This window comes from Oikopleura dioica, chromosome 2 (genome assembly GCF_907165135.1).
Source record: "Oikopleura dioica chromosome 2, OKI2018_I68_1.0, whole genome shotgun sequence".
NCBI lineage: Eukaryota > Metazoa > Chordata > Appendicularia > Copelata > Oikopleuridae > Oikopleura > Oikopleura dioica.
In genome coordinates, this window is record NC_137292.1 from 6,751,183 (window position 1) to 6,775,965 (window position 24,783).

The 24,783-nt window shown below is 42.5% G+C and overlaps 7 protein-coding genes across 7 annotated transcripts; 5 read left to right on the top strand and 2 right to left on the bottom strand.

Annotated features, from left to right (window-relative positions):
* The first annotated feature begins 4 nt into the window (after window positions 1-4).
* Window positions 5-6,626, top strand: LOC145700413 (histone acetyltransferase KAT7-like). Its single transcript, XM_081777677.1, has 8 exons — window positions 5-131; window positions 999-1,233; window positions 1,414-1,620; window positions 1,673-2,001; window positions 2,099-2,293; window positions 4,911-5,085; window positions 5,145-5,368; window positions 6,339-6,626. Exons 1-8 carry the CDS (start codon window positions 45-47, stop codon window positions 6,504-6,506), a joined length of 1,620 nt encoding a protein of 539 aa, XP_081633803.1. The 5' UTR covers window positions 5-44; the 3' UTR covers window positions 6,507-6,626.
* Window positions 2,395-3,476, bottom strand: LOC145700415 (uncharacterized). The gene is made up of 5 exons (XM_081777680.1): window positions 3,312-3,476; window positions 3,122-3,177; window positions 2,919-2,997; window positions 2,739-2,869; window positions 2,395-2,533 (listed from the first exon to the last, which is right to left on the bottom strand). Exons 1-5 carry the CDS (start codon window positions 3,325-3,327, stop codon window positions 2,402-2,404), a joined length of 414 nt encoding a protein of 137 aa, XP_081633806.1. The 5' UTR covers window positions 3,328-3,476; the 3' UTR covers window positions 2,395-2,401.
* A 2,247-nt stretch (window positions 6,627-8,873) lies between the features above and the next one.
* On the top strand, window positions 8,874-15,768 carry LOC145696770 (uncharacterized). The gene is made up of 5 exons (XM_081773856.1): window positions 8,874-9,198; window positions 9,241-9,779; window positions 14,999-15,147; window positions 15,193-15,453; window positions 15,500-15,768. The coding sequence occupies exons 1-5, from the start codon at window positions 9,079-9,081 to the stop codon at window positions 15,766-15,768; spliced, it is 1,338 nt and encodes a 445-aa protein (XP_081629982.1). The 5' UTR covers window positions 8,874-9,078.
* A 389-nt stretch (window positions 15,769-16,157) lies between these two features.
* On the top strand, window positions 16,158-17,557 carry LOC145697475 (caspase-14-like). Its single transcript, XM_081774688.1, has 5 exons — window positions 16,158-16,260; window positions 16,301-16,605; window positions 16,644-16,837; window positions 16,887-17,036; window positions 17,083-17,557. Exons 1-4 carry the CDS (start codon window positions 16,159-16,161, stop codon window positions 16,919-16,921), a joined length of 636 nt encoding a protein of 211 aa, XP_081630814.1. The 5' UTR covers window position 16,158; the 3' UTR covers window positions 16,922-17,036; window positions 17,083-17,557.
* A 38-nt stretch (window positions 17,558-17,595) lies between these two features.
* LOC145696872 (uncharacterized) lies at window positions 17,596-18,349 on the top strand. The gene is made up of 3 exons (XM_081773975.1): window positions 17,596-17,730; window positions 17,775-18,073; window positions 18,118-18,349. Exons 1-3 carry the CDS (start codon window positions 17,599-17,601, stop codon window positions 18,347-18,349), a joined length of 663 nt encoding a protein of 220 aa, XP_081630101.1. The 5' UTR covers window positions 17,596-17,598.
* Window positions 18,350-18,386: 37 nt separating this feature from the next.
* On the top strand, window positions 18,387-19,754 carry LOC145696871 (transcription initiation factor TFIID subunit 8-like). The gene is made up of 4 exons (XM_081773974.1): window positions 18,387-19,135; window positions 19,180-19,300; window positions 19,341-19,482; window positions 19,522-19,754. Exons 1-4 carry the CDS (start codon window positions 18,821-18,823, stop codon window positions 19,715-19,717), a joined length of 774 nt encoding a protein of 257 aa, XP_081630100.1. The 5' UTR covers window positions 18,387-18,820; the 3' UTR covers window positions 19,718-19,754.
* Window positions 19,755-19,986: 232 nt separating this feature from the next.
* Window positions 19,987-20,838, bottom strand: LOC145697971 (uncharacterized). Its single transcript, XM_081775178.1, has 5 exons — window positions 20,761-20,838; window positions 20,441-20,516; window positions 20,257-20,391; window positions 20,198-20,213; window positions 19,987-20,148 (listed from the first exon to the last, which is right to left on the bottom strand). Exons 1-5 carry the CDS (start codon window positions 20,834-20,836, stop codon window positions 19,987-19,989), a joined length of 465 nt encoding a protein of 154 aa, XP_081631304.1. The 5' UTR covers window positions 20,837-20,838.
* Between the last annotated feature and the right edge of the window lie 3,945 nt (window positions 20,839-24,783).

Here is a 24,783-nt window from a genome sequence, read left to right on the forward strand (position 1 = left end):
AAAAATCACAAAACAGAAAGTATGTTAGACTGCGTTTTTCTTGGATGAGCAGACTTTTCGAAGCGCAGCAGGGAAAAATAATGTCTTCGTCGAGTTCGTCGTCGAGTTCTTCAAGTTCGTCTAGTTCATCAAGCCACGTGTTCAACTTTCAATCAGCTTTTTCTTGTAGATACATAGTGCGGCTTTTGACGATTTTCAATAAGGATTTCTGAGTGAAATCCTGACCCCCCTTATTTATTAGCTCATCTGAAAGAGCGTAAAAAGTTACCCGAGAAGAGCCCTCAAAATCTTGATTTTTTGTTGAAGATGACGTCACAGCACGTGATTGAAGTTCCAAAGTACCGGATTTCTCCTACGCCCGCATTTCAAGTCCTCTTAGCTACCCGGGCGTATGATAGCTGAAAATGATCGTCTCGTTGAGCTCTAGGTCAGCATCGTGTTTTCATCCCTTGTCAACCTTTCGTTCTTAAAATCAATGTTTTAAGCAAACAGGTGATTTCAAAAGGGTTGAAAAATGAATGGAATGTGATGAAAACTAGATGCTGACCTAGAGCTCAACGAGACGATCATTTTCAGCTATCACACGCCCGGGTAGCTAAGAGGACTTGGAAATGCGGGCGTAGGAGAAATCCGGTACTATGGAACTTCAATCACGTGCTGTGACGTCATCTTTAACAAAAAATCAAGATTTTGAGGGCTCTTCTCGGGTAACTTTTTACGCTCTTTCAGATGAGCAAATAAATAAGGTGGGTCAGGATTTAACTCAGAAATCCTTACTGAAAATCGTCTTTATCGACGAAAAGCTCGAAGCCGCGAGCGGCTTCTCGAGTACTTTTCATCAGAAAAGTTTGTAGACGCTCTGTAGAATTGTTTCTAGACACAGTCTATTTACCGTCTCAAAAGGGGAGCTAGGATTGTTGATTTCTCATTTTTTATAAATGCCTTTCGTAAATAAGAGCCGAAAAATAAACTACCGGAGATTGATTGAACACGGCTCCAGCTCATCATCGGAATCGGAGGCAGAAGAAAACAAGCCGCAGGAAAATGTTATTCTCGACAGTGATACACTCTCAGCGCGACGAGGGCAAAAGCAAACCAAGCGGCTCACTCGATCCAGGGTTAAAAACTCGCCAAGAGCCAAGAGTCGCTCAAACGGGCTCAAAAACGAACCCAGCTCCTCCAGCTCAAGAAACCAGCCAAAGAATCACGCGAAGAGTTCTTCAGACGACGAAGGTACTTGCTCATAGACATTCCTCAAGATTGTCAACAGGGTGTAACATTTCAGACCGAAGATTGTCGATTATAAAACCTGCAAGTATGCGGATTTTGCTATCTGCAATCTTCCGCCTCAAATGTTTAACTGAGTTGACAATCTTGGAATCATGATCGCAGATTTTAACAGCTGGTGCGTAGTTCTAGTGCCGAATAGAACCTGTCCGGTGAAAGGCTGCGACTCGAAGCTCCACATTTCTGGCAAGGGCGATAGTCACTTTCTCGTCGAAGCATGTCCACTGTATCACAACATCGTTGGGAAAGCGGATGATCCGCAAAAGTTGCGCGAGAGGATAAATGCAGACCGCGCGCGCCTGGAGCGCTTCGACGATCCCAACGATTATAAAGGTATCATCCCACAGTCTTCTGGAGACTTTTTGGATCATCCCTTCTTTTTCAGAATTTCTGCACAAGAGAAGGCGCAACGGGCGTGTTCTCGATCGCAAGCTCGCGCCGCCGGCGAAGAAGCCAAATAGCAGTAGCTCTGTTCCTGAAATCGGCCGTGAGCCGCAACTCAATCGCCTCGGCTGCTCGCAATTCGATTTGAATCTCTTCCGAGAGGCTCAAGCCAAAGCGGCGGAGAAAGAAGAAGTCGACCAGCACTTGGGCGTCGGAAAACTGCAACAGATTCAGTTCGGCCGGCACGAGTACAGAACTTGGTACCAAGCGCCCTATCCGTCCAAGTTTCATAATTGCTCGAAGCTCTTTATCTGCCATTTGTGTCTCGAGGTAAGACGATTCGACGCGCAGATCTTGGGCGGTCTTCCAAGTTATCGCATTAACCCCTGTTCATCCCTGATCCGCTTTCTGATGTGCCCCATTTTAGCCTTTCAAATGCGACGCTACTTTGCGGCGACACATAAGCAAATGTGAACTGCGCTCGCCCCCAGGAATCCAGCTCTACGTCGACTCGCCCAACAACGACGACAATCAAATTGCTGTTTATGAGGTCGACGGAACTTATGCAAAAGCGTACTGTAGGAATCTTTGCTTGCTGTCGAAGCTCTTTCTCGATTCTAAGGTAAATAATTCTGCTTTTCGCTGTTCAAGGTCAATAGATTAAAATTTATTTAACTATACAAGTAAATATACAGAAAGTTCTATAATTACAGTCTTTGGAGAGGGATAATTACAGTCTGATCGTCATTTTCCGACTTGGAAAACGCGACCTGTAGTGTTTTCTTTCGAGGTCACTTTTGTAGAGCCAAATGAAGCCAAGAAGGAGTAACGAAGTGTTCATAATCGAAAGCACAAAATACGTCTGAATACATATTTACTATTCTTCTTCAGTTGATTGAATTCATTCAAGGCTCTTTTCAAAAGGTTTTGAACATCGCTCTTATGAATATTAAAAGTCCGCTAATCCTGTTCACCCGTTCAGTCGGGAAGGATTTCAACTCTTTTGAAAAGAGTTTTTTAATTTCTTATTGAGGGGGATTAAAAGATTAAGAATTAGGAAGTCTTACATTTCGCGAGAGTTTGGCAAGTATGGGATGGACTTCGGAGAACTTTGTGTAGACAATCCAACTCATGACAGTTGCGGGAACTGTAATTATTAACAGGCAAATTGGCGGGCGCAAGAATGGATTGATAAAACCTGGAAGGTTTGGGTTAGGAGGGGCGCTCTTTTGGAGATGAAAGATTACCGTTTTCAATTGGTCTTACAGAGCTGTTGTGGTCTTGGACAAATCTTCGGATTCTGTCTCTTTGGCTTCGCCGCGATCTCTAGAAATTTGTCTTTCGAACCGTATTTTGTACAGTGACTTGTTTGGCAAGTTTTTCTTTTTGACAAGTGTAGCCATCAGAATCACTCATTTGATTCTTTTTAAAAGCGAAAAAACTAAATTACCCTATTTTGATGATGATGGGAATGATCTGTTCTGCCTGAAGCCGCTCCATTCGCCCCTAAAACACATTTTTAATTCGCGTCTCTTGAATTTTGAAACTGTTATTTCTCAGTTAATGGCCTCTGTTCAATTATGAACGGTTCTTATTTCTCTTAGTGGTACTTCTTTCCTCCTCTTTTTTGCTTATCTTACGTGGTAGACCGAACATCTTCGCGCCTTTGCTCCGGTTTTAAGTTGAATATTTCATTCGATCTCGCGAAATAAATAAAAATGCTTAGGGGACAGAATAAACTAACAGCGTAAGCCGCGGGTCTCTTCTAATGGAGCCTCCATTCACTCGAAAGCAGTTTAGTAAGAATTAAATATACTAAATAGCTTTTCTGGTAAATTGTCGAACTGGCGGCTACTAAGTTTAACAGACTCTGTTAAATTTATATTGTATCCGCTTAGACTGGAATAGAAAGTTTAATCTGCTCGATTGAGCAGTTTAAACAAGCGCGGATTGAATCTACGAGTCTACTGTATATGTATAATATATAGTCTTGCTTCTATAGGGTATAGTTGTTCATATGATAATAATTAATTTAATGATTAATAATTTCAAATTTCTATCAAGGATTTCTCCCAAATCGACTTTTTAGTTGTTACCTATTGGATAAGAAAATCTCATAATACATTCAGCTAAATATGCTTCAAATTTATCCTCAGAAAACGGATAATTATCGCATAATCATAACAGCGACTGAATGTTTTAATATATCCAATAAATTCGTTTCTTTTTCTTACCCTGATTTGTCATCAATTTATCTATCTCTCTGTCTCTTTTTGTTTGATATTTGTATATGTTAGTGGAAATCCTTAGCGTTTATAAAAAGTGAGTTCCATCTGTTGTGGAGTAAGCGAGCGGGAAAAAATGGAGTCAGTTACTTTATTAGCCATGGTATGCATACCAAGCAGTCATTAGTTCATCTCTTTTTTCGCAAGGTTTTTATACACAAATGGCTTTGTATAAATGTCTCTGTATCTATTTTTGTGTTTGTCAAATGAACTTGCTTCGGTTTTCGTACTTTTCAGGCCTTTAGCAAAGGCAGCAGGCATTGATTTTGGCGTGTTTCTATTCGACATTTTTTATATTCAGATATAGAATAGATAGAAACGAATGAGTAATTGGAAGTAGCATAAGATTTATAAAGCAAAAGGCGATTACGGATTAAAAAGGCAAATGAAAGATCTGTCGAATCGATAAATTATTATCAGATATTGATATTAACTGACGATTTGGATCACGTGAAGTTCCATAGGGAAATTCTAGCGTCTTTCAAGTGCGACTGAGGGACTTTTGTTTTTCTCCTTGTTTTTACCTCTTATGCCGATTTTCATTGCGTTTGACATTTTTTACCAGATTTGCTGATGTAGAATAAAACTCGCCAATTACCAACGATTATGAAGCAAAAGGCGATTAAGCTTTAAAAAGACAGATAAAAGCCTGTCGAATTGATAATTGACTGGCAGGTTCTGACGCATAATCCGGTCATGTGCAGTTATCCAAATCTGTTATTTTCGGGTAATAAATGGACAGGAGGAAATAGACAAACGCCTAAATGAAATCCTAAATTATCGGATGAGCATTCTGTCAGACTGAGCTGAAACGGGTCTTAGACGCTCTGTTTTTTCTGGATTTTTTCGTTTAATTAGGTCGGTTAATTGATTTCAATGTACCTAGACTGGTTAGTGTAGTGACGATTTTCTTCATATGCTTCTAGACTAGTATAATCTAATCTCTTTTCTCAGACAATGTTCTACGATGTGGAGCCATTCTGGTTCTACATTCTGATCGAGCGCAAACGCGGAGATGTATTCACCACCGTCGGTTACTTCTCAAAAGAAAAGAACCCCGCAATCGACTACAATCTTTCTTGCATCATGGTTCTCCCGGCTTACATGGGCAAAGGCTACGGCAAATTTCGTAAGTTCAAGTTTTTTTCATTCAACATGTCAATGTCGATTTACGTCTGATTCTTTCAGTAATTGATCTGTCGTATGCACTGAGCCGACAAGACGGGATCCTTGGTTCTCCGGAACGACCGCTGTCGGATTTGGGCTTGATTAGCTACCGTAGTTATTGGAAAGACGTCATTGTGAGATACATACTGACATTACAGGATGATCAGAAGTTCTCCATCCGGGAGCTGTCTCTCCAGTCCGGTATTTTGCAAAACGACTTGGTTTCTACGCTACAATACATGCAGGTTAGTCGAATACTTCTTGGTAACCTGTGTAGAAACCTGAGTCAGGGTCTTGAAATATTGTGGTTTTCCATTTTAAGAGCGCCCACTTTAAGAGCGTTTTTGCCTATATTTTGAAAATGTTGTCATCTGCCAAAATTCCAGTTTAAGAGCGTTTTTGAAGATTTCTATTAAAAATCAAAATTTTTAGACTTACAGTGAATCACTTATTAAAAAATTTTGTAATCTTTGACTGCTTTTCTGGCCATTTTGAGGTCGAAGGCTTCGCAGTGTCTCTATCTCTTGAACTTGAGGTTCCTCTTCAATCTCCATCGGGGTCGCGGCTCGTGTTTCATCGATTTAAAGCGCCTGAAAATGCTCGACCAGCTCTTCCTCGTCTTCTTTCTCCAGCACACTTTCCAAAACATCCAAGTCCTCAAAATCTTCAACAGCTCCTTCGAATTCTTCCTCCTTGATCAGCCCAGTATTGATCCAAGAGCGCTAGAAGATTGCTGGATTCATGTTCATGAAGATTTCGTTCGCTTTGTTCACTAGATCTTCTTCCTTGATGTTCAGATGATCATGATCGACGATGGATCGTTAAGAAAACATCGGATCTTTTTTGTTATTGCAGAACACAAGGTTGTCACAAAAGATTAAAAATCCCACTGTCATCCTACAGTGGCATGCGCGGGTTCCGCCCTATTCGAGCGTGCACGACTCCCGCCCTATCTAGAGGAACTTTTTGTACTAGCTCTATCTGGAAATGGAAAAATCGTGCAGCGTTGCCGCCCTGTTTTCCAGAACTTGGATAGGGCGGAACCCACGCACGCCATTGTACCTTGATTGAAAAATTTTCAATCTAAGAGCGATTTGAGCGAGGCCTGTCATCCAAAAACGCTCTTAAAATGGAAAACCACGGTATATACCGACACCCCTGACTCAGGCTTGTACACAGTTTCCCAAATGAGCAAAGAGCCAAAATTGTCTTCAGAACATCAAATACTGGCGAGGAAAGCACATCATTCTCTTCTCCCCTTCGAGCAAAGAGCAGTGGAAATCGCGCCTTTCCCGGCAGGGACTGCGCTGCAAGCCCGAAATGATCACCCGCAACGGTCCGAACACTCCCGCCACTGCACCTCCCTCTTCTTCTACGTCCTAATCAGCTACAATCTCCCTCCTCATCAATTTTAAACTATTAACTGTCTAAACACACACACCGCTTTCTGAGACTATCTGTATCGTCTTGCGCCGTTCAAACTGCCCCCTTCAATATATCTTCTAAAAATAATCGCTTTCCGTTTCAAAAACTTCGAAAATTCAAAATGACTAGTTATTATTTCTTCTTTTCTTTTGGAAAGGGAAGTTTTCCTGAAAAATGAAGCAGATGATTTTCCAACAATGAGATTTTCCCGCAATACGAATTTCCTGCAACTTGATTTTCCCGAAAGTGGATTTTACGGCGTTAAGGGACCCCGCCGACCGAGCTCCCGCGCGCTTCTCGCTCTTTTTCACTCTCACTCTTCAGCTGGTTTAATTTTTCGATTATCGTGATTTTTGTACACGAACTAATCTTTTATGCTCTTTCATCTCCATTTCTTAAAATTTTCATAGCTTATTGCAACGCTGAGTTAGGGCGAAAACATCGGCGCTCGATTTCAAGTGTACATAAGTACTCGAATTATTCGGATTGACACTTCGAGACTACCCTCATTGAAAAGCCCGTGCCTTCTTGCATAAGGCTTACTTATTGAGATTTTATTATAATTTATGCAGCTCTCGTAATCGAGCGGTAAATAAAGGTTGTTCTGACCAGCGCAGCGGGAATCCCGCGCCAACAGTGTAAACTGCCCGTGTTTCACGCCGAGCGCTCCAGGTAACCCGCATTAATCCCACGATAATCGGATAAGTAAACTCTTCCGGGAAATCTCAATAAGTAGGCCTTATGCAAGAAGGCACGGGCTTTTCAATGAGGGCAGTCTCGAAGTGTCAATCCGAATAATTCGAGTACTTATGTACACTTGAAATCGAGCGCCGATGTTTTCGCCCTAACTCAGCGTAGCAATAAGCTATGAAAATTTTAAGAAATGGAGATGAAAGAGCATAAAAAGATTAGTTCGTGTACAAAAAATCACGATAATCGAAAAAATTAAACCAGCTGAAGAGTGAGAGTGAAAAAGAGCGAGAAGCGCGCGCGGAGCTCGGTCGGCGGGGTCCCTTAAGGGGGTAGAAACAGCTTTTTCCGAAAAGGGCGATTTTTCACCGGCGCTACAGACAAGAGAATCTTACATTTTCAAATTTTCTCTTCAGGTTTAGATAGATACATCTTAGATCTAAGAACATCTCTCTCGAAATTTGTTTTAGTCATCGAATTTTTGAGTAAGCGGGCTCAGAAGCAGCTCATCTCTCCGAAATTCTCGATTTTCGCAAATTTTTAAACACGTATATCTCAAGTCCCCTGATAGTTAAACAAATTTCATTCACATTTTTGTGAAGCTCAATCCTTTTTCTAGGAACATTTATGAGGAAATTTCGTGAACATAAATTAATCTTTAAGAAGACATAATATGTTTTCTTCTATATAGCTGCATTCCAAGATCGAGAAAGCTGTTTCTACCCCTTAACGTGAAAATCTTATTGCAGGAAAATCGTTTTTCCGGAAAATCCTCTTTTCCTTTCTTGAAGGGAAGAAAATAGATCCCACTGGTCATTTTGGAAATGAGAATCTATCGTTTTGTCAGAGAAATGAGCAAATATTTGGTGTTGAGCGCAAATGTAGCTAAAAATTGAATTCTGAGAGTTGCCTATTTAGAAAATTAGAGAAAGTAAGAATGAGTGAGAATTGTTTACTTGGAGCGGAGGAGTTGTTCTCCATGGCCGATTTCCAAGAGACGGGAGATACGGGGCAACTTCTAGCGCCCGACCTGACAAAAAGGGATAAGAATAAATAATCGTAATAACGATGAGTAGTTGTTGATTTTTATGGCGCTTAAAAAGGGAAAATATGGAGAGTAAAGCCTTATCCACGCATAGATTTGTCTCAGTATTGGTACAGAGAAGATACGCAGGACGCATTGATCAGAGAAATTCAACGGCTAGTAGAGTTGGGATTTGAAACTTCTAAAAATTGAAGAAATTTTTCTTTTAAAAATCTCGTGCAGAAAATGACGAGCGCGCTAGAATCGATTTTCTGCAGAATGGAGAAGATCGCCCCAGACTTGATGAAAAATGCAGCTTGCTAGAGTTCGATAGGCGTTTTCAAGTGTACGACAACTTCTACTTCTACGATCTGAACTTTCCGCTCGCCGACGAAGTCAAAAAGTTAGAAAAGAAGAGCTTTGACGTGATTTTGACAGATCCACCTTTTTGGCTGGAAGAATACTTGAATAAGTTATTCGAGACGGTGGATTATTTGGCAAAGGATGAGGCGAAAGTGCTGGTTTGTGCGGGGCCGCCGATGATTTCTTTTATGGAAGAAACGAAGGGTTTTACAACTTGCCCGTATAGCTAGGGATAGAAACAATGAAATAGTTTGCTCATTAGTGGCCTTTTCTCCTATCCTCTTCCTACAGACCGACGTACGAGAGGCGCCTTTCAAAATATCCATCAAATCAGAGCCGCTGCTACGTTAATTATCCTCTTGAATGTTCGAGTGTTTTAGCCTCTGATAATTGTAGGGACGAAATCCTTTTTGACGAGTAACGAAAATAGCGCTTGAAAATGTCGAATTTAGAATGGAGAGGCTCTATCGGACAAATGGGAGAAAGTGCTTTATTGGAATTTTCCCCAAAGATTTTTCAAGCGTTAGTGGAACTGGAGGACGACTAGAGAATTTGTTCAATAATAAGGATGATGTAAGATGTCTTTTTGAATGAAAAAGGAGACGTGTTTTTAAGGAAACCTTGCGTACTTCTTTCAAGTCTCAAGGATACTACACAAAACTCTCCCAGAAGAATCAGATCAAAACTCGCCGGGTTGTCGAATTCATCGAGCAAAACGCCGCGGAGTTCGAAACAGTTGGAGACGTTTCAAGAGTTGTCGTCTACATCTGTACTCATGGCTTCTCGTCCCAATACGGACAACATCTGTATTTCAGCGATGGGCATATTTTGATGGACCACCTGCTACGCCCTCTTTATGATTGCCCTGGTTTGGTGAATGTTCCACTTTTGGTCATTCTGCACTCCTGCCGCAAGTACAAGGAAGATTCAAGCATTGCTGAAGCAAGTTACAGATTTGCAGAAAATCGTCAAATCTGGCAAGATCGAGTTGCCCACTCAAAAGTCGATGTCGGTTTCGTCTTTTCAGCCGACGAGAATAAATATGCGCTTACTTCTTTCAATGGAACTTCTGATTTTGCAAGCAAGCTGGTTCACGAATTCGAGAACAACGATGATATCTTCCGCGCTACGTCTTGTTTGGGGCTTCGGCACTCCTATCGGTAGGCTTACCGCGGTGTTTTCTATTTTTCAGGCTCTTTTGAAAAATCTCCCCATACTTTCAGAACATATGCATCAAGACAAGCCTTGAAAAACTGCACTTGCAGAATTTTCGATATGAGTCATCTTACCCCCTTTTTTGGGGGATTTTTAGCAAGAAAAAAAGCACTAGTTTGATTAGAAGCGGCTTTTGAGTGCGTGCTAGATCGATTTTGATAATTTGATGCCTACCATGTGAAAGATAAGCGCAAGATGCATCGATACATATGAAATTTATTATTGCGGAGTACTTCCTTCATATGATTCTAGAGCTCCAAAGTTGACGCAAGCAGCCAGATACGAAAATCCAATATTATCAACTTCTGATATAAGCATGCTATGATGATGTTTTATAGCTCAAATTGAAGCTTATAAATTACTGAACAAAATGGAGTGGTATTTTTGACCAGCCGGTTGTGCTTCCGGTTCGTCGCGGTTCATACCCGGAAATAGGTCAAAATGTAGAAATATGTATATCAAATGAATTAATTTTCAACAGCGAATCTTTTGAACATATTCAGAAGTTCAACCGCCCGGTTATTATTGCGGTTCATGGTGGTTCATGGTGGTTCAAGCGCAGAAATGAACAAAATAGCAGCAATATGTATATCAAATTGAAACATAAATTAAGAACATTCATAAAATCATTTAATAAGCCCGAACCAACCGGTTGTTCTCCCGGTAAATGGCGGTTCCAAACGGTTCAAGCCGGTTCAAGCTAAAAACATGCTCAAAGTGGTTCAATATGGTTATCAAATGTATTCATTTACAATAGCAAAGCTTTCTAGCATATAATGAAATTCAACCGCCCGGTTATTCTTGCGGTTCATGGTGGTTAATCGTGGTTCAAGCCCAGACATGAACAAAATAGCATCAATATGCATATCAAATTGAATCTTGTATTAAGTACATTCGTCGAATCATTGAATAAGCCCAACCCAACCGGTAACTCTCGTGGAAAAAGAAGGTTTCTGACGGTTCAAGCCGGTTAAAGCCGAATATATGCTCAAAGTGGTTCAATATGTATATCGAATGAATGTTTATTAAAAAGCACGTAGTGTTTTGGGCCACCTTGGCGCTCGACTAAAAACAGCCATATTTTTTGATTTTGTTTTTGTTTTCCTCAGTTAGCAATTTCACACTGCTCTCTCAACATAAAAGTATTCTTTTTCCTCTGTTCCTTTTCGTTCATATTTACTTTATTATCCTGATGAAGTTTATCCAATAAACGAAAACGTTTGATACAAATCATATGATCTATTAACGAAGTCAACAAAAAAGATATAAAAAGCACGTATTTTGAAACTTTAACGAGATCCGGACGCGTGGTAAAACACTGAATATGTGCAAACCGCCCGGTTTTAATCGATTTTGTCTCTTTAAACGGGCAAACATAAGGGGAGGCAAGGCCCGTTTATACAATTCAGTCTGAGACGGGGCCAAGCCGACCCGAAGGAGAGGCCAGGCCCGTTTATACAATTCAGTCTGAGACGGGGCCAAGCCGACCCGAAGGGGAGGCCAGGCCCGTTCATACAATTCAGTCTGAACCGGGGCCAAGCCGACCCGAAGGGAGGCCAGGCCCGTTCGAACAATTCAGTCTGAGACGGGGCCAAGCCGACCCGAAGGGGAGGCGAGGCCCGTTCATACAATTCAGTCTGAGACGGGGCCAAGCCGACCCGAAGTGGAGGCCAGGCCCGTTCAAACAATTCAGTCTGAGACGGGGCCAAGCCGACCCGAAGGGGAGGCCAGGCCCGTTTATTCAATTCAGTCTGAGACGGGGCCAAGCCGACCCGAAGGGGAGGCCAGGTCTGTTTAAACGATTCAGTCTACGACGAGCCGAAGCCGACCCGAAGGGGAGACCAGGCCCGTTTATTCAATTCAGTCTGCGACGGGGCCAAGCCGACCCGAAGAGGAGGCAAGGCCCGTTTATTCAATTCAGTCTGCGACGGGGCCAAGCCGACCCGAAGGGGAGACCAGGCCCATTTATTCAATTCAGTCTGCGACGGGGCCAAGCCGACCCGAAGGGGAGGCCAGGTCCGTTTAAACGATTCAGTCTGCGACGAGCCGAAGCCGATTCGAAGGGGAGACCAGGCCCGTTCAAGCAATTCAGTCTGCGACGGGGCCAAGCCGACCCGAAGGGAGGCCAGGCCCGTTCATACAATTCAGTCTGAGACGGGGCCAAGCCGACCCGAAGGGAGGCCAGGCCCGTTCAAACAATTCAGTCTGAGACGGGGCCAAGCCGACCCGAAGGAGAGGCCAGGCCCGTTTATACAATTCAGTCTGAGACGGGGCCAAGCCGACCCGAAGGGGAGGCCAGGCCCGTTCATACAATTCAGTCTGAACCGGGGCCAAGCCGACCCGAAGGGAGGCCAGGCCCGTTCATACAATTCAGTCTGAACCGGGGCCAAGCCGACCCGAAGGGGAGGCCAGGCCCGTTCGAACAATTCAGTCTGAGACGGGGCCAAGCCGACCCGAAGGAGAGGCCAGGCCCGTTTATACAATTCAGTCTGAGACGGGGCCAAGCCGACCCGAAGGGAGGCCAGGCCCGTTCATACAATTCAGTCTGAACCGGGGCCAAGCCGACCCGAAGGGAGGCCAGGCCCGTTCGAACAATTCAGTCTGAGACGGGGCCAAGCCGACCCGAAGGGAGACCAGGCCCGTTTATTCAATTCAGTCTGCGACGGAGCCAAGCCGACCCGAAGAGGAGGCCAGGCCCGTTTATACAATTCAGTCTGAGACGGGGCCAAGCCGACCCCAAGGGGTGGCCAGGCCCATTCATACAATTCAGTCTGAGATTGATGATACAATTCATCCGTCGCAGACTGAATCCTTTAAACGGACCTGGCCTCCCCTTCGGGTCGGCTTGAATAAGGGAGGCCAGGCCCGTTTATTCAATTCAGTCTGAGACGGGGCCAAGCCGTCGCAGACTGAATTGAATAAACGGGCCTGGTCTCCCCTTCGGGTCGGCTTCGGCTCGTCGTAGACTGAATCGTTTAAACAGACCTGGCCTCCCCTTCGGGTCGGCTTGGCCCCGTCTCAGACTGAATTGAATAAACGGCCCTGGCCTCCCCTTCGGGTCGGCTTGGCCCCGTCTCAGACTGAATTGTATGAACGGGCCTTGCCTCCCCTTCGGGTCGGCTTGGCCCCGTCTCAGACTGAATTGTTTGAACGGGCCTGGTCTCCCTTCGGGTCGGCTTCGGCTCGTTGCAGACTGAATCGTTTAAACGGACCTGGCCTCCCCTTCGGGTCGGCTTGGCCCCTCTCAGACTGAATTGTTTGAACGGGCCTGGTCTCCCCTTCGGGTCGGCTTCGGCTCGTTGCAGACTGAATCGTTTAAACGGACCTGGCCTCCCCTTCGGGTCGGCTTGGCCCCGTCTCAGACTGAATTGAATAAACGGGCCTGGCCTCCCTTCGGGTCGGCTTGGCCCCGTCTCAGACTGAATTGTTTGAACGGGCCTGGCCTCCACTTCGGGTCGGCTTGGCCCCGTCTCAGACTGAATTGTATGAACGGGCCTGGCCTCCCCTTCGGGTCGGCTTGGCCCCGTCTCAGACTGAATTGTATAAACGGGCCTGGCCTCCCCTTCGGGTCGGCTTGGCCCCGTCTCAGACTGAATTGTTTGAACGGGCCTGGTCTTCCCTTCGGGTCGGCTTCGGCTCGTTGCAGACTGAATCGTTTAAACGGACCTGGCCTCCCCTTCGGGTCGGCTTGGCCCCGTCTCAGACTGAATTGAATAAACGGGCCTGGCCTCCCCTTCGGGTCGGCTTGGCCCCGTCTCAGACTGAATTGTATGAACGGGCCTGGCCTCCCCTTCGGGTCGGCTTGGCCTCGTCTCAGACTGAATTGTATAAACGGGCCTGGCCTCCCCTTCGGGTCGGCTTGGCCCCGTCGCAGACTGAATTGAATAAATGGGCCTTGCCTCCCCTTCGGGTCGGCTTGGCCCCGTCTCAGACTGAATTGTATAAACGGGCCTTGCCTCCCCTTATGTTTGCCCGTTTAAAGAGACAAAATCGATTAAAACCGGGCGGTTTGCACATATTCAGTGTTTTACCACGCGTCCGGATCTCGTTAAAGTTTCAAAATACGTGCTTTTTAATAAACATTCATTCGATATACATATTGAACCACTTTGAGCATATATTCGGCTTTAACCGGCTTGAACCGTCAGAAACCTTCTTTTTCCACGAGAGTTACCGGTTGGGTTGGGCTTATTCAATGATTCGACGAATGTACTTAATACAAGATTCAATTTGATATGCATATTGATGCTATTTTGTTCATGTCTGGGCTTGAACCACGATTAACCACCATGAACCGCAAGAATAACCGGGCGGTTGAATTTCATTATATGCTAGAAAGCTTTGCTATTGTAAATGAATACATTTGATAACCATATTGAACCACTTTGAGCATGTTTTTAGCTTGAACCGGCTTGAACCGTTTGGAACCGCCATTTACCGGGAGAACAACCGGTTGGTTCGGGCTTATTAAATGATTTTATGAATGTTCTTAATTTATGTTTCAATTTGATATACATATTGCTGCTATTTTGTTCATTTCTGCGCTTGAACCACCATGAACCACCATGAACCGCAATAATAACCGGGCGGTTGAACTTCTGAATATGTTCAAAAGATTCGCTGTTGAAAATTAATTCATTTGATATACATATTTCTACATTTTGACCTATTTCCGGGTATGAACCGCGACGAACCGGAAGCACAACCGGCTGGTCAAAAAATACCACTCCATTTTGTTCAGTAATTTATAAGCTTCAATTTGAGCTATAAAACATCATCATAGCATGCTTATATCAGAAGTTGATAATGTTGGATTTTCGTATCTGGCTGCTTGCGTCAACTTTGGAGCTCTAGAATCATATGAAGGAAGTACTCCGCAATAATAAATTTCATATGTATCGATGCATCTTGCGCTTATCTTTCACATGGTAGGCATCAAATTATCAAAATCGATCTAGCACGCACTCAAAAGCCGCTTCTAATCAAACTAGTGCTTTTTTTCTTGCTAAACATCCCCCAAAAAAGGGGGTAAGATGACTCATATCGAAAATTCTGCAAGTGCAGTTTTTCAAGGCTTGTCTTGATGCATATGTTCTGAAAGTATGGGGAGATTTTTCAAAAGAACCTTGAAAATCGAAAAACACCGCGGTAAGCCTACCTATCGGGAAAGATTCAACGACCCTGAAGAAGAGGGTGGCACGGATCAGTTCTATCCCCATTCAAAGAGGAAGAAAGCTGCAATTATAATCACATTGGGCGAGTTTGACAGAGAGAGAGATTTCAAAAATGCTGATGTTGAAAGAGAAGGTAAAGCTTTTTTTGAAATTTCTTTGGGACCTATGATTTTTGTAGAAATGAAGAAGCTTGTAAAACAAATGGACTACGACGTCATTGCTTCCAACAAGACCTATATTACGCTTGAAAGTTGCCAGAAATTCATCCACAATTTGATCGAAAATAGCTTCCAGCACGGCCACGAATTCAATTCAATCATGCTCTATTTGAAAACACACGGGAGCTGGGGAAAGAAGGGCCAGATTGTCCATTTTTCGAACGATACGCAAATTCCGCTTCTTGACTTGCTCCAGCCCTTCAACCAAGGACCTCTTAGAGGTAAAAAATAGAACTCCATCTAGTACTGCTAATCTTCTCTTTTCAGCAATTCCGAAAGCTATCTTCGTTGAAGCCTGCCAGGGAGAAACGAAAGAGACGGAGGGCATTAGATTAGGTCAGACGCACCTAGGAAGCAGCGAGCCTCGACATCATATGCTGAATACAATTTTCTTCAAAGCAACAACAGAGAGAACTCTCTCTGTTACGCCAGAAGATCCTGAAGGACTCTCGCCTTTTACTGAAGGAACGGGGTCATTGAAATTTACTTTTGGATATATAGAAATTTTTCATTTAAAAAACCTCGGCAAGCTCTGAAAGACATCGTCAACGAAGCACTTCTCAACGACGAAGACATCAACGCCTGGGACTTGTCGTGCAAACTCACGGAGAAAATGTCGTCAATAGAACCAGTCAGGCACCCGGCTCCAGAACGACTACATATTAATCCAGAATACGCTCTGAAATTCGATAAATTCCTCCTGTGCCAAACGGATACGACGCTCACCAAAAACCTCAAAATCTTCAACAACACTCGATATCCTTATTAGTGATTATTAGTTGATTTACTGCTGCATAAAGTTCAATCTTCTTCAATCATTCTGTATTATTTTCTGTATACTTGAAAATTGCTAATTCCGATAAAAGTTCCAATAAATTTCATTCTCGATTCTTGATAACAACGATTTGAAAATAAGTCTAGTTAAGATGGGAGACTACTACGACGTTCGCGGAATGAAGAGAATTCTAGCGATCTCGGTGGGCGAGTTCAACGCTCTTGACCCACTTCCGAACAGTCAAATTGATAAGGTAGGGGAAATGTGAGTGCTGAGGCTAAAACTGAATCCAGGAGCTCATCTTGAGGACGTTTTCCAGGCTCGGTTTTCGACCGACGCAGGAAAAAGAAAACACCTTGACAGCTTTGGACGCAACGAAGTTGATCGCCAAATTCTGTCAAAAGTTCGAGTCCGAAATGCCTATCAAGCCGATGAAATGCCTCGCTATCTACCTCAAGTCCCACGGCGGCATTGACAAGAAGGGAACAGTCGTGTACTTTAGGGATCAAATGGTGCCGCTTTGGGATTTGTTGGACCCGATTCTGAAGCACCCGTGCTTAGAGGGAGTGCCCAAAATAGTCATCTTCGAAGCCTGCCGGTAATTAAGAGTGCGAATTCGTAACTCATGAAAAATAGAGGCCAGAATGCGCAATTCCGCAGAGCAGGGAACGATGGAGCGAAGAATGAAAACCCTAGAATGCCAGTTCACAGGAGAGTGGACACCATTCTTTTGCCGCCTCGCCAGAGGGAGAGTATGCCTACACCTGCGTCGATGAGAAAGCATCGCCATTTACGGAAACCTTCTGTGAAGCTCTTGATGAATGTCCAAGGTTAGAGGATTCAATATATTTTACATGGCAACAAGGCTCTTCTTTTTAGTCAAGACGTCTACGACCTCTCTCACACGATCGTAGAACGACTGAGACACAAACCAATTCTAATGACTGACGGAGACACTCCAATCCAGTACTTCATGGCGCCCTGCACTGAGACGAGTCTCACTAAACGACTACGGTTGTACACTCCCAGGTTCAGTTCACGAGAAAAAGCAGTAATTTCAACTGATCGCTTTTAGTAAACAAAGCAATGGATACATGCCCGCTGCTGGTTTTCAAAGAGCCGCTTCAACTTCCAGTATGGACGATCAATTGTCTTCATTGATGGAACAAATCAAATATCTGCAAGGAGAACGCGAGAAACTGATCACTGAGAATCAGAATCTCCAACTTGATCTCAACAATCTACGGCGAAATACTTCAGCGTGAAGCCTTCAACTCTTACAATCGCTCTGTAAAGAATTTTTTGATAAAAAATATTGTGCCTTCTGTTCAACAGATTAAGTTAAAACTCTTTTACTGACCTTTCTACTTCAACTCACAATCATCGAGCAGATGCAGTAGATTCTCTGCAACCTTATTATCTCTCTATCTCTTCGGATGCAATCCCATTCATTTACTGTCTTGATGGATGTCTGTATTATAGCCGATTTTATTCCGAAAGTTCCCATACTTCTTTATATTTCGACTTCCCACTTCGAAATTTGAGTTTGAATTGAATTAATTCAGCCCTATTAACCACTTTGCTTCCAGAAATGGATGAGGAGAAGTACTGGTATGATACCGACACGTCTCAAGATGAAAGCATAAAGAGGCTGTTAGCAATCTCAATTGGCGATTTTCAGAACGAATGGCTACAAAGCCTGCCATCAGCAGTTATAGATAGGGTTCGTTTTTCGTTCACAGTGGAGTAATCATAGAATGGTTTTAGGAGCGAGTCGTTCGGACATTTTCAAAGCTCAATTTTCGCCCTACGCAAGAACGCTTGTCAATGCTGACGAAGGCCGACGGGCGGAAGTTGATTCTCAAGTTCCGTGAGAAATTCAAAGACGGAATCGAGACTAAATGCTTGGTGATTTATCTAAAATCTCATGGTGGACTTCATCCTCACAAAGGCACGATGATATATTTTTCGGATGAGGCAATGCCCCTTTGGGATTTGCTTGAGCCGCTCTTGCAATTGCCACAATTGCAGGGAGTGCCCAAAATGGTCATTTACGAGGCTTGCAGGTAAAACCAAATCCAACTTCCGGGCTCAAAAGTAAAATATTCAGAGGCGAAAATGCTCAATATATTACTGCAGGAGTCGCCACACCAACAACTCCAGTTGCATATGTCCATCGTCGAATCGATACTATTTTATTCGCGGCTTCACCTGAAGCTGAAATGGCTGTCGCTGGTTATGAGAATGAGGTGTGTTCTCCTTTTACTGATGCTCTCTGCAAAACACTGTTGGAAAATAAAAGGAACGGGATCGTCATCGTCTTTTCTCGACTAGTACTGTAAGTATGATATTCTGATCCCAATCAAGCCAGGATGTGTTTGATTTGGGCATAAAAGTCACCAATGACCTCCGAAAAGCGAATTTACCAGTGAGGGAGGCAGATGGCACGATCCACGCATGGGCACTGGCTCCTGTGATGGAGTCGTGTTTGACGAAACACCTCCGACTGATGCATCCAAATGAGGAAGCAAAGTATGGCTGAGTTTCAGCTCCTTCGCTCTGAATTCCATCGCTCAAAAATTCAAATTGGCCATTCGAGCCCTCTTCCTGATGCTCTCTTTTTCTACATGCAAACTTCATTCATTGAAAACTTCGTTCAAACTATTTCAATCATTCTTATCTTCTCCTCATTGTGTACAAAGAAATAATCTAAGTCTGTGATTTCTTTCCTCAAGCATCGACCCAAGCTCAAAACAGTTCCAAACTAAATTATTCCTATCCACGTTTATTTCCAATAAGAATCAAAAGAAGCCATGTTATCGGACGCACAGCCTTCAACCGAATTTATCCGGGACGTGATTAAACGAGCAGTTGTCAAAATGGCTCTCAAGCTCGAATACGACCACATCGAGCCCGACGCTCTCGAAACTCTCGCTGAAATGTTCCTAACGACTCTTGGGAATATTGGCTTCCAAACGAAGGAATTCACTGAATTGGGGTCGCGAACCGCCGCCACGATTAATGATGTTCTCTCTGCCACGGTTGAACTTGAAATTGACCTGCCAGAAAGCGTAAAGAATATTTTGGAAAAGAACCAAGATTATCCGCTTCACAAGAAAGATCGAATCGTAAGGAGTGAATTCTGAAATCACTTTTGAAAATCAATATTCAGGAACAAGCTCATATTCCCGACTCGCCAGCTGTCAAAGCGATCGCTCCAAGAAAAGAACACGCGCCCCATATCAACGATTTTATGCCCATCTTCCCTGAACCGCATACCTACGTCACCACTGGTTAGTTTCATCTTTTTTCTCCTATCAATGGCTTTTTCAGCCGCTTTTTGTAAAAACGCCCATCATGAAGAATTTGAATCGACAAAATTACAAGCGCTTGAAAAAATCCGCGACGCGCAAAACTCTCTTTCCAAATTTGTTTCAAAAACTGCTCGAGGAAGAGGAAGAACTGCCATAATCAAGTATGAGAGCTGCTTTCTCTTGACATTAACATTGTTAAGCCTGATACCAGCAGATGATTCGACCGGTATAACGACGCCATTGTCGACGGATATCTCAGAATACAAAGCGATAAACGTCAGCGAACAGCACGAATGGGTTACGACTCCGAAAATTCCAAGTGTAAGCGAAAATGCGACTCTGGAACAAATCAGTCAAAATCCTTTCGTAAAGCCGCCGAAAAGAGCGAGAATGTAAATTTTCCTTCATTTCAAATAATAAACTTTGATATTCAAAAATTTACAAAAAAAAAACTTCAAGCGCATATTTTTATATTTTGTGTTTGCTCTTGCTTATCAGTTGTGTTTGTCTTATCAGTTCTACTAGAAGCAGGCAGTGAAAAAGGCTAGAGGCTCATCATCAGGCCAGATTTGTTTGTTTTAACTTTGAGAAGCTTGACATCCAGCTCAGCTCTTAGATCTCGGTAATTTATCTTTTTTTTTGGATCATCACGTTTCATGAAATTACTACTTTCTTAAAAAGATGATCCGTTCCAGCGTTGTAAACTTGACGAACTGGCCGGATCCATGTCCCATATGAGATGGAACCTGGCGAAGAGCTGTTGGGCAAGGATCTTCCTCGATTGTTGTATTCGCCTCTAGGCCCGCTATTCCTGACAATCCAGGCATCTATTGACGGGATAGAATGAACCTTTTTAATGCAAAATACAATACGGACACTTGCTGACAAGACGCTATGAATACTTAAACTTAATGAACCCTTTTCTATTGCTAAACCGTCCCCAAGTCGCTTCAAAGTCTTTCTCGGCCAATTTCTGTCCATCGCCGAGTACAGTCAGCGTCCACTGGACGTCTATCTGACTATGGCCAGAGTCAATTGACAGATGCAAGTAAATCCCGAGCCAGCGACACCTGAACGATTTTTTTTATATTGGCGAAATAAATCTTAATCCTAATCAACCTGTCTGCCGCGCTGTATTCGTTGCAGTATTCCAGCCACATTGGCACGCTGGCCATAGAGAACGTGTTCGAAGCCACTGAAACAGTTACAGTAAGAAACTGCCCTTAATCGTGCATCTTAAAATTGGCCAAAAGGTTTGTGGAAAAACCTATCAATTTAATATTTCATTCGACCCCTTTTTCGGAAGAAATTCTAAGCTAAGATCAATTGAGAGACTCTAATTAGACACGAGCTCGATCGAAAATAAAGGTTCATTTGGTTTTTATTGTCGAATAGAGAATAATAAGAAGCGCTGGAGAATAATCAAAATAGAAGCTCACCAGAATATTTGACGGCGACCAGATTGACATCGAGATCAAAGGAGATTTTCTTTTCGCATAAGCGCTTTCGGATCATTCTTTTTCAAGGTTTCTTATTGTTTAATACTCGACTGATAATCAGGTCTAAGAGAACGCTCCTGTATCGCCGAACGAGCTCTGCTTCAATACATCCTTGAGGAATCGGCGCTGAATCTTCTGGGAAGCGAAATTTGTCGAGCAAAATCAAAGAGAGAACGGTGTCTTCATCCTCGAGCTTTGGAAAATCGTCAAGTAAGCAACAAAGAGCATCGTTCAAGTCGCTCGTTGTAGCTTTGCTAATCCCTTCTTTGTAAACCTCCAACAGGCGCGTTTCCAACAAGTGCTCGGTCACCATCATTAATTGCAAAACCTCGACCGGTTGATGGGACATTTTGCTTTTCAACGCGTCAATTATGCTTTCTTGTAGCTTCTCGTTGTCGATAAAATGCGTGAAGTCAAAGAGCTTGATTAGCTCCAACGTCGAGGGATTCCGAGACAGGCCATAAATAAAATCGCCGAATAACTTGAGAATATTTATATCGAAATATTTGAATTCGACGATTTTTCTGTTTTCGAATTCTCGCTGTAAATAATTTTTCTCTGGGCTTTGGATAAATAAAAGTATGATCGGCCCAAGCCAGACGACTTCCGAAGACTTTTAGGTGATCCCAAAATGATTTTTAACCCGGCAAAGATAATTTTTGAGACATTCTCTTTGTTGATTTCAATCCATAAGAACTAATTTGGCCTTCTTTATATCTCTCTTTTTCATCTTCGACAATATCTAGCAACATGTTTCTATCGAGCATTTTTGCTTCGGGAAGACAATTTGTAAGGGGAAATTTTGAATGTTGATTTTTCAGGGTTGGAGAGGATATACATTTCTGCTAAGCTCAGGGCAAGAACGTGCGTTGGAGCGCTGCCAGCCCCGTGCCCATCTGCTCGACTTCCAACTTATTCTCTAAGGAGTCAGAAAAACGATGCGCTACGATGGTATAAAACGTTGTTTGTGTTTTGCTAAAGAAACAAATTTATTTGAAGGATTGTCGGCGCAATTTGGCGCATCGGAAGACGGCGTAAAGGAGTTTCAAGCAGATGATATTCACGGCCACTTGAGCATCAAACTTGGACAGAGCTTTGAAGATGTTCAGGTCATGCTGCAGAACAGAATTATTTTCTTCATCTTTCTTCCCTTTCTCTTCCTCTACTCGACACTTTTGTGGCTTTCCGTGGACTGGATTGGTCTAGGAAGAAGAATAGTCAATGGAAATCCGGAGCTGGATGCTTCGAAGCCCGTCAAAATATAATTTGTATATTGAATAAAACGAATATTTATCATAAACAGTTTATTTTATGACATAAAATCAATAACTAACCTCTTGCTGCACTGTTTTTTCTTCTTCATTTCCTTTTTGCAAAACGCTGTCAATGGGCTTTGAATCATCAAAAACTTCGGAATATTTGATAGTCTGTGGGACCCCGAGCTCGTCATAGATTGTAAGAGTATTTCTATGGTAACAAGGAAGATGATTTAGCTTCAACAAACATTCTCTATCTTCGATATCAGATTTCTCGAACAGTTCAATGATTTCTTTTGGTAATGGTTTGTGAGTGAGAGTGATCGAATAAGCCTGTGGAATCAGGTACCATTCGTTCGTTTTCATCTCAGCAAGGTTTTCATTTACGAGACGCATGAATTTTCCATCTGCATCAGAGTAGATGAAACACTGTTTATCAGGACAATATTCCATCATTTCGTCGGCAGCATAATAGGACCTTGATTTTGGGATTTTGAGCACAGGTGTGTCAACCGAGACTTGTGTATTTTGAAGAATGTACTCGTCCTTTTCAATTCTATCTAGCACCATTTGGTGAAAGTATACCTCGTTCGACGATGGGTTCAAACGAGCAGCAGTAACAGTAAGAGGACGAGTGAAAATGAAATTTTCGTTGAGAAGAACTACATGTACATGTTTTGAAGTCATTAATTTTTCGTTTTTCCTTACCTTGTTCACTTGTAAATGTTGCAGATAAGATCGGTTTTTGTGAAGCACCAGCTTTATTTTTCGAGGAACAAAGACTTCTTAGGATATCCCAGCCACTTGGATGCATAATAGTTTCTGTTGACAGGCGATCAAGGAGAAGCTCAATTTCAGTGACTTGTAAGTCCTTTTCTTTCTCAACCGGGTTCAAGTTTAACCCGGAAAGACTCCTCGGATAAATGACCATCGTCAAGACTGTTAAAATTTTCTCAAGAGTGAACTCGTTTTTGGTGTCTTCAAATCCAAGATCAGTTTTCATTGCATGTTTTATCAAAGTTGCTACTGAGATTGGCACGCAAAGATCCGTTTCTTTTTGGTCGAGAAAGTGTCTCGTCAAATTTGTCATGTTTTCAGCAACGGATTTGTCCATGACTCTTTTCAAAGAAGACATTTTCCTTGATTTTGTAATATTTTCATCATCCAAGCATAGGCTAGAAATCGTGCTCGCAATGGAGACAATGGATTTAGTATTTCTCATATCAGAAGGGTTAGGACCATCTGGGCTTTTTCTGTCAATCAGCCATTCTGCATTACAATCCTAGAAAGATTATTTTCAGAAAGAAAAAACAAATTTTTTATCAGATCAAACCTTCAATATTTGTTTGATTGACTCTTTTTCGTCTTTTTTTATAGGTTTGTACATAAGAGTCCACGCCGTTTTCCAATCACAGAAAATGAGCGTCCATAAATTTATTTCAGGCACAGTAGTATCTCGTCCAGATAATGACAAGAGCTGGTAAGAGGAAGAAAATCCTGGGGTTCCACGTTCTTATTCAATTTTAAAAAATTATTTTTTGAGTTAACTTACTTAGATTTTGCGCGCTTGCGAATTGATTACCAATTCTCGCATAACCCATCAATTGGAAAAATTCTCTTCCCGACCAGCCATAATATTTTGAATTCATGCAGTCAACTGTACCGAAATCTATTATTTTGCAAACGCCTTCAGAAATCAGAATATTTTCTGGTTTCAAATCATGATGGTTAATGCCAATATCTTCGAGGTATTTGTAGCCATTCAGTATTCCGATAGCAATTTTCTTTCGTTCTTCTATATCTATGAGTTCGTTCTTCAAAAGCTCTCTAAGATTTGTATCGCATTTTTCCATTATAGTTATCCATCCAAGACAGTCGCTGAAAGTTTCATCTTCTTCGAAGTAAAACCCGAAATGAGCGTAATGCTTGATTACATTTTCGTGGTACGGAATAATTGTCATTGGAGTGTTCTCTTCGTCTATTTTTTCGCTCCTTTCTGCAGAGATTTTCGCGATCTCAAAGTCTTCAATTTTTTATCATTCTTTGTTTTGCTGACGATTTACCTGATGAAAGTGATAAATTCGCCTCTATATTAAGCTCAAAATTTTCCGTGAATAAAAATGGATCAAAGGGCTGGATCCGAACAGCGACCTCGAGGTCATCGAACTTGTCGCTAAAGACAATTGCTTCGCCTCCTTCTGCCAAGATTTTGGTCGACTCATCATAAGACCAAGCTCCAGTTTCTTCCTTTAAATCAGAATAATAGTGCATCTTATCTTTTAATTCCGGACATTTCTTGAGAATAGCAATTTGATATGGTGTCATCTTTACAATACGGATATTGAGACGCTCGATATGTTTAATATATAACTGCAGATTGTGTGCTGTAAAAACCACAGCAAACCAGCCGGAATATAGATAATAATTCTCTCTTCCAAACATTCTATCAACTGACAAGAGCAAACGACACAGGTTCGTTCTGCTCGAAGTTCTCGACAAACCCTGCTTGTCTGTAGTTGTCCACCATTTTATCAACTTGTCTCTGCTGAGCTGTTCTGGCTGAATAGGAGGACTCATTCGGCATCAATTATTAATAAAAATCTTTCTTGAAATTGAAGAATTTTCTGACAATTCTGGCATTTTTAAGACCTCTCCTTATGATCAAATATTTGCAAGGATGTGATTTTTGCAATCGGGCAAATATTAT

What these genes read in the sequence shown, in the direction of transcription:
- LOC145700413 (XM_081777677.1), top strand. Translation starts at nt 45, where the DNA reads ATGAGCAGACTTTTCGAAGCGCAGCAGGGAAAAATAATGTCTTCGTCG. An exon ending in GAGTTCTTCAGACGACGAAG is followed by an intron (nt 1,234 to 1,413) that starts GTACTTGCTCAT and finishes GCTGGTGCGTAG; the next exon opens with TTCTAGTGCCGAATAGAACC. An exon ending in CTACGCTACAATACATGCAG is followed by an intron (nt 5,369 to 6,338) that starts GTTAGTCGAATA and finishes AATTGTCTTCAG; the next exon opens with AACATCAAATACTGGCGAGG.
- LOC145700415 (XM_081777680.1), bottom strand. An exon ending in CCCATCATCATCAAAATAGG is followed by an intron (nt 2,998 to 3,121) that starts GTAATTTAGTTT and finishes ACAAATTTCTAG; the next exon opens with AGATCGCGGCGAAGCCAAAG. An exon ending in TTGCCAAACTCTCGCGAAAT is followed by an intron (nt 2,534 to 2,738) that starts GTAAGACTTCCT and finishes ATATGTATTCAG; the next exon opens with ACGTATTTTGTGCTTTCGAT.
- LOC145696770 (XM_081773856.1), top strand. Translation starts at nt 9,079, where the DNA reads ATGGAGAGGCTCTATCGGACAAATGGGAGAAAGTGCTTTATTGGAATT. An exon ending in TGTTTGGGGCTTCGGCACTC is followed by an intron (nt 9,780 to 14,998) that starts CTATCGGTAGGC and finishes CGGTAAGCCTAC; the next exon opens with CTATCGGGAAAGATTCAACG. An exon ending in CAACCAAGGACCTCTTAGAG is followed by an intron (nt 15,454 to 15,499) that starts GTAAAAAATAGA and finishes TTCTCTTTTCAG; the next exon opens with CAATTCCGAAAGCTATCTTC.
- LOC145697475 (XM_081774688.1), top strand. Translation starts at nt 16,159, where the DNA reads ATGGGAGACTACTACGACGTTCGCGGAATGAAGAGAATTCTAGCGATC. An exon ending in CGAACAGTCAAATTGATAAG is followed by an intron (nt 16,261 to 16,300) that starts GTAGGGGAAATG and finishes AACTGAATCCAG; the next exon opens with GAGCTCATCTTGAGGACGTT. An exon ending in GCTCTTGATGAATGTCCAAG is followed by an intron (nt 16,838 to 16,886) that starts GTTAGAGGATTC and finishes TCTTCTTTTTAG; the next exon opens with TCAAGACGTCTACGACCTCT.
- LOC145696872 (XM_081773975.1), top strand. Translation starts at nt 17,599, where the DNA reads ATGGATGAGGAGAAGTACTGGTATGATACCGACACGTCTCAAGATGAA. An exon ending in CATCAGCAGTTATAGATAGG is followed by an intron (nt 17,731 to 17,774) that starts GTTCGTTTTTCG and finishes GAATGGTTTTAG; the next exon opens with GAGCGAGTCGTTCGGACATT. An exon ending in GTCATTTACGAGGCTTGCAG is followed by an intron (nt 18,074 to 18,117) that starts GTAAAACCAAAT and finishes TAAAATATTCAG; the next exon opens with AGGCGAAAATGCTCAATATA.
- LOC145696871 (XM_081773974.1), top strand. Translation starts at nt 18,821, where the DNA reads ATGTTATCGGACGCACAGCCTTCAACCGAATTTATCCGGGACGTGATT. An exon ending in TTCACAAGAAAGATCGAATC is followed by an intron (nt 19,136 to 19,179) that starts GTAAGGAGTGAA and finishes ATCAATATTCAG; the next exon opens with GAACAAGCTCATATTCCCGA. An exon ending in GCATACCTACGTCACCACTG is followed by an intron (nt 19,301 to 19,340) that starts GTTAGTTTCATC and finishes TGGCTTTTTCAG; the next exon opens with CCGCTTTTTGTAAAAACGCC.
- LOC145697971 (XM_081775178.1), bottom strand. Translation starts at nt 20,836, where the DNA reads ATGATCCGAAAGCGCTTATGCGAAAAGAAAATCTCCTTTGATCTCGAT. An exon ending in GGTCGCCGTCAAATATTCTG is followed by an intron (nt 20,517 to 20,760) that starts GTGAGCTTCTAT and finishes TAACTGTTTCAG; the next exon opens with TGGCTTCGAACACGTTCTCT. An exon ending in GAATACAGCGCGGCAGACAG is followed by an intron (nt 20,392 to 20,440) that starts GTTGATTAGGAT and finishes AAAATCGTTCAG; the next exon opens with GTGTCGCTGGCTCGGGATTT.